At 33.9% G+C, this 17,517-nt stretch overlaps 1 protein-coding gene across 2 annotated transcripts; it reads left to right on the top strand.

The window, feature by feature from the left end:
* Nucleotides 1-3,536: 3,536 nt before the first annotated feature.
* On the top strand, nucleotides 3,537-13,901 carry LOC128558557 (BTB/POZ domain-containing protein KCTD14-like). Of its 2 annotated transcripts, none has more exons than XM_053548210.1 (3): nucleotides 3,537-5,477; nucleotides 9,971-10,303; nucleotides 11,680-13,901. In XM_053548210.1, exons 1-3 carry the CDS (start codon nucleotides 5,427-5,429, stop codon nucleotides 12,361-12,363), a joined length of 1,068 nt encoding a protein of 355 aa, XP_053404185.1. In that variant the 5' UTR covers nucleotides 3,537-5,426; the 3' UTR covers nucleotides 12,364-13,901. The 2 variants fall into 2 exon arrangements, with proteins under 2 accessions (XP_053404185.1, XP_053404186.1); XM_053548211.1 differs by lacking the exon at nucleotides 3,537-5,477 and adding an exon at nucleotides 7,656-9,335 and having other exon boundaries at nucleotides 11,680-13,900.
* The last annotated feature ends 3,616 nt before the right edge of the window (nucleotides 13,902-17,517 follow it).

The raw sequence follows: 17,517 nt of genomic DNA, 5'->3' as shown, positions 1-17,517 counted from the left end.
TGTTCGTTGTTCATGTAAAGAGAGAAAAAATCCCTCTTGTCAAAGCAATATTTTAAAATCGCTGTATGCATATGGAATATCGTTGGCGAGGAGTCTGTGATAGCCAAAATGAAAATAGCAGTTACTTTCCTTGTAATAATGAAATTTATTAATAAATTAAATCTCTCCTGTTTGATTGGTTTCAAACTGGTTTACAAATAGGAAAGTGGCTATATATGTACTTTTTCTTTACTAATGTTGTGTTCAGCTAATAACAACTTCATTCTAATTGCATGTGTATTTATTGAGAGACGATGGACAAAAAATTTGTCTGGTGATTTCCATTCGTCGTGTTTGGTCACTGGCCAAATGTACTTATTTCAAACCATACAACGTTAGGAACTTTAACTTATAATTCATTGTCATGGTCATTGAATTTAAGGAAATTAAACTGATATCAATTATTTCTTCTTCTCTGATATTTCAAATTACATATGACGATATGTAATTCCTCGCCCATATGTAGGGGGATTCTGCATATGCTGTTAGGAAACCAAGATAGGGAATAAAACGTGTACGAAATTATTTTACATTAACATTTTGTAGGTAATCCATGTCCTCTCAAGTGTGTTTGATTATGCCTGTTTAGACAGCAGTACGCTAACTTTTCGCCACTGAATACGCATATATAAAATATGTGTTCACAACATGTAATCTCCTTGTTAGCACACGTTTACTGAACTGTTAAAACAGCTCTTGAAAACAAGTATTATCCATTGCATCCTCTTTCTATCTATGATCATGAACATAATGCCAACACAGAGAGTCAAATAATTTCTCTTCAATTTTGTATGTGTAAGTGTGAAACCAAAAAACAAGATATGCAGGCATTACAGATCTAGAGGCATCGAACAAAGTATAATAGTCTGTTATTTCACTATTCATGTGATAAATATAAAAGTTTGCAAAAACAAGACCGGCTCTGAACCAAATACAGTGATAAGTTTGGGTTTCTTTTTCCAGTGTCATATATTACTTCACATCAACAGACTCAATTCATGTCTCCTATTTTACTTTTCAAAAGAAAATTTGTAGATTTTATTGGATTCAAAGTAACACTAAAGAAGAGGATCATTTCCCTATTATTATTATGATCTCAAAAATACACTGTGCTGCATTGGACATAATTTCCCTAGTTTGTACACAAACATGATCAGGTACCAATCTAATTATACTAAAAACACTTAAATGATACAAATTTCTGGACATTTTTGTATGTTTTGTAATAACTGAACATCGCGTATTTGTACAATCTAATTTGTGGGATTTACGAAGCTTTTGTTACATATTATTACACATCGTATATCTTGGTAATGTGTTATGTTTAGCTGAACAACAATGTCTGCGCTTTGAAAAAAATTTGACAGTTACCAAAGTTCCAACCTGCAGTTTCCGCTTTTTGTCAAATTACATGTGACAACGAAACAATTTCGCCGCCATTGGCGGCTCTATGGAAGATACATAAGGTGTGTATGTCATCTTACTTCAAGTGATTTCGAATTAAACTAATCATCTGAGGCGGAAGTAGCAGAGGGTGATAGGAAATTTCCTGTCTAGATGACACTATGATACTCGTTTTGTGGATTTTCCTATGATCGGCAAGAGCGGATCCAAAAGAGGCACAGCCGGGGCACGTTCCCATAAAAAATCGGCGAGCATACTGAAGTTGAAACCTCTGTCATTTTTATTAAAGTTGCGTCTCGCTTCGATCGAAAACCTTTATATCAGTAGCAGTTATTGTTGAAGTGTAGGAACCGGACAACATTAAAACTTAAAAGAAAGCTGTCAACTTGTCATATTTCGTTTTAAGAATATTTATCTAATTAAAAAGTGACATTGCGTCAAATATTTAGACTTGGACTATGTTAAATATACTTCGGATTGTACACTTGGGGATATATTTGCCAAATATTTTCGGAGAAGGGCATGCCGTCGAACACCTAGAAACTCTGCCCTCTAATCCTGGATCCACTCATGATCGAAATAGACTGGATCTCTGCATGAGCTAATGGTAGACTGGAAGTACAAAGGTAAAAAAATCATATTAACTATATTTGGAAAAAAGTTAATATAATCTTCCTGTGTGGTAACATTAATCTAAAATAATGGGAAAGAGCAAATGTTATCACTAGTTAAGGAAGTACTTCAAAACCTCAAGTGATATTTTATCTTTCATGTTAATCGCTGTTTATCTGCACGGTAATAAAAACATATGCACCTGAATATTTATACGATCAGTTTTTGATTCACATTTGTAATATTTTCTGGTCCTTTTGGGATCATGAGTCCATCCAACATATGTGTTCCGCTTAAGCCGGTGCTGGGGGTGTGGGGGGGGGGGGCGGTGGGGGAGGGGCGTGAAATGTGTTGCACATTTCATTGTCTCTCAAAAACAGACTCGATCAAACCGAGGCTGCTGACAATTTTTCTTGTTGTATTCTATGCTTTCAAGGGATATTTTTACAGATTTTATTCAGTTCTCTTGGCACATATAAAAAGACCTGTGTTATTCCTTTCAGACGTTCAGCACTATGTACTCATTATAACGTCAGAGGAACCATTGATTTGCAGGCAGTTCTAGATTTTATATTATGACAATGACAAACAAAATTAACATATCTAGATGTTATTTGACTTCAGTACACTACCGATACTCAGCTTTGAACATTACGTTTTCATGCAGCTTTAAAAAAATATGCAAATCTTTTCTTAAGAAATTAATTATACTCCAATACCAATACTTGTTTCATGGCGGCACTTCTTCGAGCAACATCGATCATTCCAGGTCCATCAGGTCCAGGAATAAGAAAGTTAGATTTTCTTATAGATTGTATGCACACCTGCATTGTCCTCGTTTACACCTACTTTACACTGCTTCGAGCTCTGATAAGTTGTTTTTGAGTTATTTAGTCCTCTTCTATGAAACAGGCCAACCCACCGTACACTAGAGCTTACAATGAATATTTTTGACATTCGGTGAGCTCAAGTGAGATTTTCTGCATGGGTACAGTTTACATCCAACATGAAAATTTCAAACGAATGACAAATTTCGTCGTTTTAACTTATTAATTCAAAGACTGTATGAAGATGTTTACAATCATAAATTCAATGAGAATATAAATACATTTACATTTTCGTATTTCACTATTTCATTCACTTCCCTTTATTCATTTAAGACATTAACACATCTTTAAATAAATACGTGAAACATAACGCTATATCTTTCCATTTGATTTTAGGTAAATGTGTTGAAGAAAAGAAAGTAGTGTTGAATTTACATCTATTTAGAAGGCCACAAAATGTTCTGAATAAATGCAGAATATCCGAGATTCCTTAAAGGTCTTTTGTTTCGTGCCAGCAAACGAAAGAATAAGTATCTACGTTCAATGTAATTACCATTTCATCGGCCCCGACCACGTCAAGGTTGCCAATGTAAGCATATATCATTACTATAACATAAGTTCTAAACAAAAAAATAAATGTTTGAATCGACAAATCAGCAAGGTATGTCATAGAGTAAAGTTGATTTTAGAAATCTTGTTCTCCTAGAAAAAAAATAATATAGGGTTTAACTTATCTAGTATTCCGATCATTTCCATACAGTCTTTTGATAATTTCAGTACATAAATACATTCGTCTGTTTTGTCTGTTTCCATTCTAAACACTAAGTAGTGAGCAAATCGGGTCTGAAATTACTCAGATATCGTACTCTATATATTCAAATTTAATGTTGCTGTTATTATGGCATTGCGTTTGCAAAAAGACTTTGTACGCAATAAAATGAACAAACTGTTGAAAATGGAGTACACTTCAGTTTTCACTGTCATGCAAGCTAGCCAATTGAACTTTTGACGGAAGGGTTGGCGGGACCTGGAATAAGTCTTTTAGAACAAAAATTTTGTTTGTTTGTATGAGTCATGATATTTTTCCTCAGAACTTTTTTTTCAGAATATACCAAAGACATTATTTTTTCTTCAAAATACGTTTAGTTATGCATTTGTTATTAAAAAAACTTTTAAGCGTGATAAAGATAAAGTTAGGTTCTGTGCCTAAGTACATGAAAAAGCTAAATACTAGTCTTTGTTTTTTTACTTCCTTGAGCACAATGGTTCAAATCTGCATACCAAAATAATACATACATGAACACATACATACATACGTACGTACGTACTTTTGCATATTGTTTATGATAGTGGTTAGAATTTACGTCAGGCTGCCGCTTTGAATTGCAAGCATGAATACATATATGTATGAACGTTTGTAAGTATGTTTGACTGATACATAACAATACGGGCCACCAGCGGCAAAGTAACCGAAAAAATTGGGGGAGATTATGTAAGGCGGAACCATTCTTGCAATAGCTGGTACAGGGGTCCTTGCTTAAATTTTTATATTTAAAACGCTAATTCTTGGGCTCTGGTGAGTTTTGGGATGAATTTATTGTCATAAAATAAAGTATGTTCCCCTAGATATGGAATTTTACGCTGTTCTTTTAACGATATAGATTGAGTAGACGTTTAAATTCTTCGTCAAATCACGTGGTTAAACACTTTTTAGAGAGCTAAAAGGTTTGTTGAAGTTAGATTATTTATTAAATGCCTTAAATCTTTTAACCATCTGGCTCTTATATGAAAGAATGTAACGTTCTCACTTTAAGGTACAAATCTTCCAGTAAATGATAATAAAATATGTTTCAGCAATATTATTTCCTTAAAACATATTAAAAGCTTAGGACATATAAATTTGTTTCAAACATGGTACACATTTAAATGCCTTCAAGGATGTAAATATACCTTAAATTCTTTAAGAATATAGTATTTACAGACTTTATGGAACTGTTAATTTAAAATTAAATTTTGTATTCATGTTTAATTGTAGAATTTCCAATTGCGATGATGCTTGGTGCATGAGTGTGATTGTGCTCAAATTAAATAAAATTATCCATCCTCCATTTGAACGTTCGAACACGGTGCCTTTGTGGTTACATTTGATTTGAAATATTTGCATATCACTTTTCTGCGTGCTAGTTCATTCATTTCATTGTGTGATTCATTGCAACAGTGGCAAAGAGCACTTGTTATAAGGGCTGTCAACCTACACACATACTGACCATATAAAGAACAATTAGAGCAAGCTTTTCATATATTTTAATGATCATCTATACTTTTAGCATTTATATTTGTCAGATGTCTCAGTCACTGTCCTAGCACATGAAAAACACATATACAGGGAGACAGTGGCGCTATGGTTAGCAGGTTGGACTACATCGCCAGCGGTCCTGGTTCAGTGGTCCTGGTCCCGGCTGATATTCCGACTAGTTTTCAGTGCTGGGTGATTTACTTGAATTCCAGCAGCATCGGCCTAGACTGGATGCTGGAGAAGTAAATATGACACCTTCCGTGGGCTCGGCTGGAAATAAATTGTTCCATCCATTCCAGGTGGGTACTTTCGTCGACTATTCACGTTAAACATGAAACTTTACGCCTACCTTTTATATTAGACTACTTTATCAAAGGAAAGGAAATATTTCAATATTTCTGCCTGTAGCGCCATAATATTGTGTCTTCCCAGTAGGAATTTAATGAAATTACATAATTTAAGGGTTGGAATAAAGGGGATGGAAAACTGGAACCATAACTCTATTTTTAATAATTTCAAAATCATCTCCTTTTGTGAACTTAAATTTCCACTTTTATGTCCGGACAAAATCTTTTCAGCAGCAGTGTGGAATTAAATGAAACTTCATACTTTACATAATACCATGTAGCCAAGAGAACTAAAGGCATTTTCTTTCAAAATCTCGCACAATATTTCTTGTGCATTCTTAGTGTAGTATATGTGCACGCCAATCACAAATTATATGTTATCAAACCAAGTTTGCACCTGAATATTTAAAGGCTCTGTTTGTGTATGTTACAATCACTTAATAAGCAACAAAGAAAATATAAACATTAACATTTCGTTATTAGTATTTGAACTGGCTTTTCCGTGGGCACACATTTTGCGCGGGTTGCAAATCTTGCGCATGTTAACAGTGCTTAAATCACACTTGACGAATATATGTGAAACAGTGATTTAAATGAATGTGCAGATAATATCTTTTTCTAATTCTAAGCAAGAAAGTCTTTCAATTTCTCTCACGAATTGTATAATATATTTTGAGTCTAGTTCTGAGATGTCGTATAACTGAATGTCGGAGGAAAGCTGAAGACAACATTGCTGAGTACACTATGAATGAAAACTAAAACTAAGCTAGAACCCATGTTTAGTGGATTTCACGAGATCAGTAAAGACAAAATGACCGCTATTTCATGGAAAGTGATGTTGAAAATGCATCTTAGATTTCCTCCGATTTGAAGAAGGAAGAAACAATTAATTGTCTGAAGTATTTCACATGATTTGTTTTGCATTCTTATCGCAATCGAGCACTGCATAAATTATACATGTACTTTAAAATCAAGGTAAAATTTGTACCATCTAGTAGTGTAAGCCGCCGGCCTCGGGTCACTCACTTGCACCTCCTCATTTCTGTGAGTTTCAGCCTTATTATTATTATTATTATTATACCTGATTTATATAGCGCCCTTTTCATGATAAACACGTTCAAAAGCGCTTTACATATAGCAACTGCAGCCACACACGGCGCGAAATCGTCCTCTACTAGTACAGACACAGGGCAATCTGACCAGAGAGACAGAGTGAGATATAGCCCCCAGAACAGCCAGAGAGAACTTTTCAGATACAGACGTGTCCGGCTAACTTAGCCTGGCTGTTTCGAATAATCAGTCTGGTTCGTTATAGCACCAATATACGCGAAGCCGTCTTTCTTGTGAAGAACCAGTACAGGCCTCTATTTAGGTGGGAGACACTCAAGAGCATCTCAGAAATTTCCAGTGCCTGAACCGGGATTCGAACCCCCGACCTCTGGATTGACAGTAAAGCGTGTTACCACTAGACCACCGGCCTACCTAAGCCTTATTAGGTCGTCATGTGTAGAACATATCCAACTTGCTGTTGTTTAACATAGGAGCCCGTCCATGCCTGAAATATATGAGGACCTATAACTGGGTTATTTCTGTATCATCAAAACTCGAAATTGCCCAAACAACTAAATTGTGTTGTTGTGACTTAAATCATAACTGCTGTGTTAGTATCACAACTTCCGCGTTAAAGATATATTACGCCAAACATATTAATAGTTAACTCACAGTATTAATGTAAACATGAAATAAACAATGTAATTTGTGTCGGGTATAAATGTTTTTCGAGGCAATATAGAGGCCATAGTAGTAGCCACCTATATCAACTCGTAGAATGATGACTATGGCCACAATTCCGCATATAGCTCTCTCCAGGTCAGTGGCTAGGCTGAGTTATGACATCATCAATATGGCACCCATTTCAAAACGTTTATTTTATTTTAATATGTTTATAGTGTTTATCAGAAAGATCTTTATTTTTATTTAGAGGGGCCTCCGTGACCAAGTGGTTCAGGTCGCTGACTTTGATTCACGTGCCCCTCACCGGTATGGGCTCGAGCCTCACTCAGGGCATCTTGTGTCTTCCTCCATCATCAGTTAAGTTGGCTGAAAAGTTCTGTAAGACCTATAATTGTGTTGGTGCAGCGTTTAATCCAACAAAAAAAAATAAACTAACATATAGAAAATACAATGACAAACATTCATTGATCATATGAAGTTTCTTTGTAAGACAGTTTTACTCTTAATAAGAAAACAAACTGATAAAGTAAAAAATAAAACGGATCTATGGTATATTTTTACCAAATTATTTAAGTAACTTAATATAATAAACAACAACCGTTTATTCTGGACTGTTTTGTATGTTTTATATGGTAAACACCGCTTACTTCTACAATTTACATAATTTTTGTTACACATTATTATACATTATGTACCTTGGTTATATGCTATGTTCAGCTTAACTAGAATTGATACTTGGTCAGTTACCAATTTTCCAACCTACGCATTCCCCTTCGTGTTTCAAACTGCATGTGACGACTAAGCGGTTTTTGCTTCTTTGGCTATCCCTCCGCAAACATTAGTAAGAAATGTAGCTAACCTCAAGTTACATCAAGTGATTTCACATTAAATTAGTCGTTGGGGCTGATGAAGTAAAGGGTGACAAGGAAAATTTCTGTCTTATGGTTTAGGAGTATATCATCGAAGCACAGACGTATTTGATAAACAACATCTTTACCGATGTTTTACCTAACCATAACATATTCTGCCGTACTGTCCCACACGACGGATACCTAAAATATTCTGAAAAAGTTGTCCCACTTTGAAAATGAATGTCATTTGTAAGAAATAAAAATAAACAATTGCTGAAAACTGCGTTTCACCTAGTTTTGTGAACTTTCAATAATGGTACATTATTGAAAATGCATCAAAACGAACATATGTAACAGTTCTATGCAAACGGCGAGATTTTAAATGCGTTCTACTGTCCGGAAGTGTTACCCCTTAAGTCGGTCCTTTTCCAGAATTCAATGTTTATATCAATATACTGACACTTGTTTCGCAGAGTAATATACATGTTTTACGTTCTGTTTAATTTTCATGTGAAACAACTTGTTCTTTCTATGATTTGGTGATGTTTGAGTTTTTTTCTCACAACGTACGTTAACGAAATTCAAATTTATACTTGTTTGGTTGGTTAATACTCTTGGGATCGGCAAGGCTGGGTTCAACGGGGGTGCATCCCTAAATTCCCTTGAGCATACATATTTCATAGCCAAAAATTGAGACACTAGCCTAAAATATTCAATCTGATCAAAATGTTTAGTAGTACTTATAATTGCTGAAGCGGTACGTGGTACCGTTCGACATTCAAATTAAAAAGCTATCAACTTGTCAAACCTATTTTAACACGTTACTAATTTAAAATACGACATTGGGCCTTAATTTTATGCTCAAACTATATAGCTATATTAAATATACTTCGGATTGCACCATTTGAGTTACATTTGCAAAACATTTTTGATTATATCCGGGGTATCCCCTAAAAGATACGTCTCCTAATCGTGGATCTGCCACGTAATATCCGTTCATTTTGAGATAACGTGACAGAGCAAACATTCTAAATTGATCAAGATGTATTTCAAAATCTCAAGTGATATTTTATCTTTCGTGTTTATCAATGCTGATCTGCACGCCGGCTCATAAAATTATTCATCCTGAGTAGTTATATAAACAGTTTGTTCAAATTACATAGGGAAATATAAATGTTTTGAATATTCATAAACAGTCATATTTTAAGCAATGGAAACCACAACGGTAAGAGCATAAGTTTCTTTCATGAATTTATCACAAAGTAATCTTGCCTAATTACATTCATTTTATGGAAGATTCACTTTTTTAGCCACGTAAAAACACCTTTCATATCAGGTACCTGGAGTTTGGATTCCAGTTCATTTTGTTGTTTATATGCGTCATAACGATGAACTTAAAGTATATGTATTAGCATTATCAAAATAAAAAAAAAACACTGGAAACCTTTCTGTTCGCACAGGCTTTCAAATAACTTGTGCCTCGCCTCTGTCGGTTTGAGTATCATTCCGGCCGTCATGTGAGAAAGCCATCTAGCTTACTTACGGATATCAGTGGTTCTAAATAAGCGTCTCAAATATGATATGTACCTAGGATCTTCCTCTGCCAATAAAAGACCAAAAAGTCACATTATTACCTGATCTATGTCAATCTGTTAATACCAAATAAATGTTCTAAGTCTTACCTTAATTATAAACGTGCAGTGTATATTGTCCCACGATTACCTGATTAACAACTCTTTGAAATGTCCATTCCTTACTTCCACTTGATAAAATTGTATCTTTAGAATGTGAATTTGTGCTTTAAACATATGTGTATATGCTAGCAATAAGTTAAATGTGAAATGCTTTGTTTTTATCTAGTTCGAAGATGTCGTTGAACTGAATGTCGGTGGAAAGCTAATGACAACGTTGCTGAATACGCTAAGACATGAACCTGACAGTATGCTGGCCGCCATGTTTAGTGGACGTCACGTGATCAGTAAGGACAAAGACGGTCGCTATTTCGTAGACTGTGATGGTGAAGTGTTTACATACATCTTAGATTATCTCTGTTTTGGCAAATTAAAGTCGCAGGAAAAGGCTGTAGATGTTTATGACCTCGCCAAGTATCTTCAAGTTATGTCACTAGCGGAAAAATTGGAAACCTATCATTCCGTGAAATATCGAAATCAAATTGCCGAACCTAAAACACAGGTACAGAGCAAGGGACATAGAGAGGGGAAACGAAAATGAAAAGAGTAATGCCGGTCAATAAGAAAACAAAGCATTATATTGTTTTATCCAATTTAACCCTTATCATGCTTGACACGATTGGCTCTGCCTTTGCGACCAGTGTAGATTTTGATCAGCCTGCACATGCGTGCTGTCTGATTATGATCTACACTGTTCGCTATTCAGTCAGTATCATTTTGGTAAGAACCCCTTTTAACAGTTAAAGGTACTGTGCAAATTGAAAGATAGGCAAATTCAAAATAGAAATTTAGCAGGGCGAGGGTTAAAGAGGTCCGGAAAACTAGTGTTTCAAAAACGGGCACTATTTAGTATTTGCACATCACTGTTAACCACCCTATGTTAAATCTAACTAGGATGTCAACTAAACAGCATTTCTAAATAAAATTATAGTTGAAAAAAAGAAAAGGTTTTATCAAATGCAGATTTTCTTTGAAAAATGGAATATAAATAAGTAAATTTCGACAAATATTAGAATGAAATGAAGCGAACGTTTGTTAATCTTTTGTCTATAAGATAAAGATTTCCAGTTTATTGAAAACATATAAATTGAATCCAAAAATATTTTATCAATCTAAAAATTGTAAAACAAATTCTATAATAACTCTTCCAATATCTTATCAAGAGTTCTTGCCCCAGCTTATTACAATTAAATTACGATTGTCATTTCTAACTCCATAGCCAGTTTATACTTTCATTTTTAGCGCACCTGAGCGATGCTCATGTGAGTTATTGTGATCACTCTATGTCCGTCGTCTGCCGGTCTGTCGACATTTCGCTTGTGTATGCGATAAAGGCTGTATTTTTCAATTGATCATCATGAATATTTGGAAAAATGATCAACTTAATAAAATCTAGGCCAAGTTTGAAAACGGATTACCTGGGGTCAAAAACTAGGTCACTAGGTCAAATAAAAAGAACAACATCGTGTATGCGATAGAGGCTGTATTTTTCAATTGATCTTCATGAATTTTGATCAGAATAATAACCTTGATAAAATCTAGGCGAAATTTGAAAATGGGTTATCTGGGGTTAAAAACTAGGTCGCTAGGTCAAATCAAATAAAATCCTTGTGTCTTACTTATAGAAATAGATTTCTGAAGTCGAGGGGAAGCAACTCCTGCGAGCATTTTGACATTTTTTAAAAAAGACTGCCCCAGTAACAATACGAAAAGTCATATTTGGAAACTTATTATTTCGTACTGGTAACAGGAAGAGTTTGGTTTATTGGGTTAAACGCTATAATTTCCTCCACCCTTATTACACACACGTGTTTTTTTTATAAATGTATGTGTACATGTGACCAATACGTTAAACGTTAAAAGCTTTTTTTTATCTAGTTTGAAGATGTCGTCGAACTGAATGTCGATGGAAAGCTAATGACAACGTTGCTGGAAACGCTAAGAAAGGAACCCGACAGTATGCTGGCCGCCATGTTTAGTGGACGTCAAGTTGTCAGTAAGGACAAAGACGGTCGCTATTTCGTAGATTTTGATGGTGAAGTATTCAAGTTCATCTTAGATTATCTCCGTTTTGGCAAATTACCACCACAGGAAATGGCTCTAGATGTTTTTGACCTTGCCAAGTATCTTCAAATTGTGTCACTAGCGAAAAAGTTGGAAATCTTTCATTCCGTGAAATATCGAAATCAAATTGCAAAACTTAGAAAACTGGTAGAGAGCAAGGGATATCAAAAAGTGAAAGAAAAAGCTATTAATGCAATTGAAAAGAGTAATGTCGGTCCACAAGAAAACAAAGTGTTACATTTTTTTTGTAGTTACGGTCACTGTTGTTGTATCCCTAATATGGACAGATGCGAAACGCCCGGTGATTTTACTACTTCTGTCAACATTTTGATTGACATTGAAAGTACGTATCTGACAGAAGACATGATGGCGTTACTAGCACACGAGCTATGTAAACTTGGTTTTGCTAAATACACCGTTACTAGGACAGTGAACAATCATTGCAAGAAATGCAGGAGCGATAAGGAAATTAAACAGATTAAACTCCTTACACATTAACTGTGAATTACTGAAACAATAACATTAAATTTATTACAGACTAACTGTAACCACGAAGAACAATGTCACAAACATGTCAGTAACATGTTTTTAAAGCTTTTATAATAAACATTTTACTTTTGTACAGCAATGCGTTCACTATTGTAATATAGAAAGCTGAAATACTTACATAACAATAGTCAAAAACATTAGTTTAAAGTGGAAAAACTATATACATAAATATGAAGTAAGATACCTATCATTGACTATATCTTTGATACTGACTGTCTTGATTACGATCCTGGTGCAGTTAACCTCTGACAACAAACAAAACATAACATAATAACGTGCTAGAAGAGCGTGAGGTGTGTTGTGCGTTTCATTACCTTGCCTTACACTTCCTTGGTAATTTTTATAATATGACGTAAATTCTAACCACTATCATATATATACACAAAGCAAATCTATTTCTACTGTCTGTCTGTTTGTTTAAATGTATGTATGTTTGTATGTATATCATATGATTGATATGTAAATATATTGGCCACAAGAGGTATAGTAACCCGAAAATGGTTGAGGAAATTATGTAAGGCGGAGCTAACCCTGCAGAAGGGGGCACAGGGTTCCTCCTATGAAAATTGTGACATTTAAAACTTGTTGTGTAAATATTAGTCAATAAATGAGTGTTCCGTTAGCACGGTAACTTACGCTGTTCTATTAACGATATAGTATGTTTTAATTCTTCATGGAATAACATTGTTGAATCACATTTTTTCGACAACTAGGAATATTGTTTATGTTGGGATATTTATCATAGATGCCTTAAAACTTTGAACCATCTAGCTCATATGTCAAAGATTGCAATGTTCTCACTTGAAGATGTTATATAGTATTCATCTCATTATGTGTGTTTCTTTTTTACTATCAGTTGTATAATGCATGACTTCTGTATACCGAAATCCTTGCTGACATTGAATGACTGATTAGCACTGTAAGACTGGGTACTGATTTTGTTCTTATATAACTTTGTATTATTTATGTATGTTCTATACCCGTCTATAATGATAATAAATACGTTTCCGCATACATGGTTGTTTGGCTGTAGAATTTCCGGATATTGACGTTACGGTATTTGCTGTTAAGGGATTTCATCGCGTTTTGTTAAGATAAAAAATGCTGAAAATACTACTACCTTTCAAGTACTTTTCAAATAATCAGAATAAGTTTTTGTTTCTGTTTGGTATACTGACTTTTTGTCATGTACGTATTATATGTCATACCAACTGAAATAAAGTTCAACAATTTCGAACTACTGAGTTGTCAACTGATTTGTACAAGAACGTTAGTTTTCATATTTCAAACATTTAGGAACTGAGAAGGGATATGTTTTTTCTGTTGTAATTAAATCTATTGCCTAGTAACTTTACGAGATGATCATTAAACGGCTTATAAAATTTATATAAAAGTTTGTATGTTTGATGCCACATTTCTCCAACCTCTGCTTTACGCTTAAAGTTTGTATTTGCCTCTGTCCGTCCTGCGATCTTTTCCATCAAACCTGTGGATGGCAACCCTGTAAAAACACTTTTGTTGATTTCATTTTGAAATTCATTAGCTCATACATATGAAAACAATTTAATTCGAAAAGTATAATATATTCAAGCGACAGCTAACACCCACATAACGTTTTGTATCGTGATATCAAATTACGTCATAAAGCAGGTGTGTGAACGTTTTGAAGGGTCTGTCAACGTTGAAATGTAATGAAAAAGTTTTTGAAAAATGTTTCCAACGCCAATTTGATCATGTTTGTTTTTTGTGAATGACGTCAAAAATAGACACTCTTGTATTGTATGAAAATAAACGGCTGTTTTCTTACTATGTAATGCGAAAAAAATGAAATTTAAATATCGGTCATTGAATACACTAAGGGCGGAATGTGTAAATATACTTAAAATACAGAATGATATATTAATGTTCTATAAAACTGATATGATATCTTAGAAAAACTTTAACTTACTCGTTTCTAAGAAGCTGAATATATCTGTCATGGACTTGTATTTACTTTTGGAAAATGTTTCTAGTTTGATAATCTTTATTTGTTCTTTTGGAAATACGCGCATGTAATCTTCGATGTAAATATGGTAAATACCAATTTGTATTCTAACCTGCAAAAACATTAAATAATCATGAGGTAATGTTAGTACTAACATATTTTACTACGAAAACTCAAAGTAAATCTCAAAATCAATTTCATTGAATACTGATGAAAAGAACATCTATTAGTTATGATCATTTGAGTGATCTCAGTGATATGTTATTTGATTATTGTGAAGCAAATTTTACAATCGTAATTATTCAAGTTCTGTCTACTTCAGTCAAAATGAACTGGAAAGGTAAACCATTAAGTGGACTTATCATCGGTCAGTGTGAGAATATATCAACCTTGGAAAAGTAATATCAACCCAGGCTACCCACTCTGTCAATACCACTTTCCTTAGGTCGATAATCCTCCTTCCGCCCTTGATAACTTGTAGAATAATAAATATACCATTTTGACTTTCAATTAGAATTTTGCATTTTAAAACACTTTTAAGGTAGTTTTGAACGTTTTAAAAACCGAAAGTAATGATGTAACGTCATTTATCCATAAAACGTAAAATAATTTTATGAATAAATGGCAATTGGTGAGTAACTTTTCAAAATTAAAATATGATACTAAAACAAAAGACGTCCGATACGTTAAAAATGTCTTAATATCAGCTCGACATGCGCGGCTGTCTTTAGTAATGGACAAATACCTCAAACGCAAGCACACGAACCTATACATTTTATTACACAATATCAAAGGCCATATGTCTATTGAAAACTTTGAGAAATTTCATAATAATCCATTCGTAAAAATGTTATCAAAATCGTATTTTGCGTTAGACTCCCATTATGAAAACATGTGTGAGGTCATTTTATTTCGAAACGATCTGGTAAAAGATCAAGCACACAACCCTGTTTTTTTTATTTGCCGCATTTTCTAAGTAGATCTATATTCCGAAGTTTTGAAAAATCAGTGTTTAATCAAATTCTACATCGTAGAAAAAATTACCCGAACTTGCTGAAATACCTTAAATGTGTCGTAAAATCTCGTAAAAACATTTAATTACATTGATTTGCCGCTGTAACGCATAAAGCTTCAATGGTTTACGCAGCATAGAGTCTTACTATATAGGAATAGTTTTCCATTAAAAGTACAAAAAAAATCACCTTAAGGTAGAACGCGACACTGCGAACTTTCGAGTAGCGTCTTGAAATTTGGCATGTGTAAAGTTGATCATATATCAAACAAGATGCAGTTTATTTTATACTACTAGAGCAAATCAGTTTTTGTACACGAGACGTTAAAGTTGACCACCAAACCCCGTTTTTTAAACTGACGTCGCCGCGTATCCTTGGCAACTGTTACGAGTACTGCAACGGCACCAGCCAACAAGTTTTCTAAAATTATACATTATTCGACGATAATTATTTTTTCCTTTATGCTGATATAAAAATCATTGTTTTACGCCGACAAATATTTGACAAATGGAAAGAAAATCGCCGTTTTCGACTAAATATTGACGTTCAGTTTCGCTGCATTTTTCGGCTTTAAAGTGGCATATTTAAAAATCCATTAATTAGATTTTTGATTTTTTTTAAATAAATGGTGTTTAAAATCTATATCGAGTCTGCACGACAAATAAAATTTGGGGGTCACCGACTCAAGTTTTTCGGTACATTTGATTTTATTTCCCCCACCTCCATGTGTAAATGTTGTATCGTAATTCGACGTCTGCAGATACGTTCGAAACATCATAATTCGGCCATTGTGTTTAGCTTATCAGCTGCACCATTTAGTGTTTTACTGGTCCTCAAAGACCTTTACACAAAACAAGAACAAACATTTTGTTCCATGGCAAGACGTTTATATATAAAACAATGATGAAAGGCATATTAATAAGTAAAATCTAAATACATTTCATTATAATATATAACGTGCCACTGGCGCAAAAAATCCGAAGCGTTTGGTATCTTTTTGCGTGGACAAAATCTGCTATAATTAAGGTGGAATGCGCCTAAGTTGACGTTATTGGGTTCCGTTTCGACATTTTGTTTAATATAAAATCCAACATATTCTTCATATAATGCGCATTTTAACCTTTTTTGTACCCGTACCTGTACCCGTATAGAATTCCTTTACGTGCCTCTATTCCCGTCACGTATCATCTATGCGTAAAATGGTTACATACAGAACTGTGTTTTCTTAAGGAAGCGGGGTCAAAAAATAACACTGGGGTATATAGAGCATAGCCAACATCGGCACAGTGCGAGAAGTAAAGCGTATGTGAAAATGAGAAATATTCATTTTAGCATAACATATAACTTGGAAAAAAATGCTAATTGCCGAAGTTAATACAACTGTAGAAAAAATAAAAAGCCCTGATGTCGTTATATCATCATGTTGGAATAAACATCATAAATTTATTTAACTTTATTATAAATTTTACGTTTTGAAAATATTTTGTTTGGAGAGTAGTCAGACACCCCGATTCCAAATAAAGTGCAACCACGGGGTAACAGAATACATTTGCTGTACAGAGACTGTTGCTCTGAAAAGGTTAATTTATTTAACAACGCTAGATAGAAACACCATCCTTTACAAAGAGGTTTTAGCTCTCCAGAGATGTGTTTTTAGAAAGGTTATCCTTGTATTCATAGACACATAATAGAAACATATTCCATATCTAATAGTTTTCCTAACATTAGAAACTTATCAAACATAACAAATAGGAGTAAATACTCTGCTAAAAATGTTAAATATTCCATAAAATAACAAGAGTGCCAGAATGTCACAATATACGCCCGTCACAGCAAATTATTTTACTCTGGTTGTTTAGTAATCATTGTAAGTCTTTTATTTTTCTAAGTCCACAAAAAAACTCCTTACCAGGTAGAGATAACTTAAAATACACCTAAAATTGGAAAGAAACATCTATGTTGTACCACAGAAAAGTGGTCTTGGTTTTTCCCTACGGTCAATTATAAAAAGTTACAATATAAGTTATTTATAGTAACAACTAAGGGAAGTTAATGTTAAAAAAAAAGATAAAAATAAAAAATAATAATAATAAAAAAAAAATAATA

This window comes from Mercenaria mercenaria, chromosome 7 (assembly GCF_021730395.1).
Source record: "Mercenaria mercenaria strain notata chromosome 7, MADL_Memer_1, whole genome shotgun sequence".
NCBI classification, from domain to species: Eukaryota; Metazoa; Mollusca; class Bivalvia; order Venerida; family Veneridae; genus Mercenaria; species Mercenaria mercenaria.
Note: the sequence above shows the minus strand (reverse complement) of the source record. Positions and strands in the feature narration are given on the sequence as shown.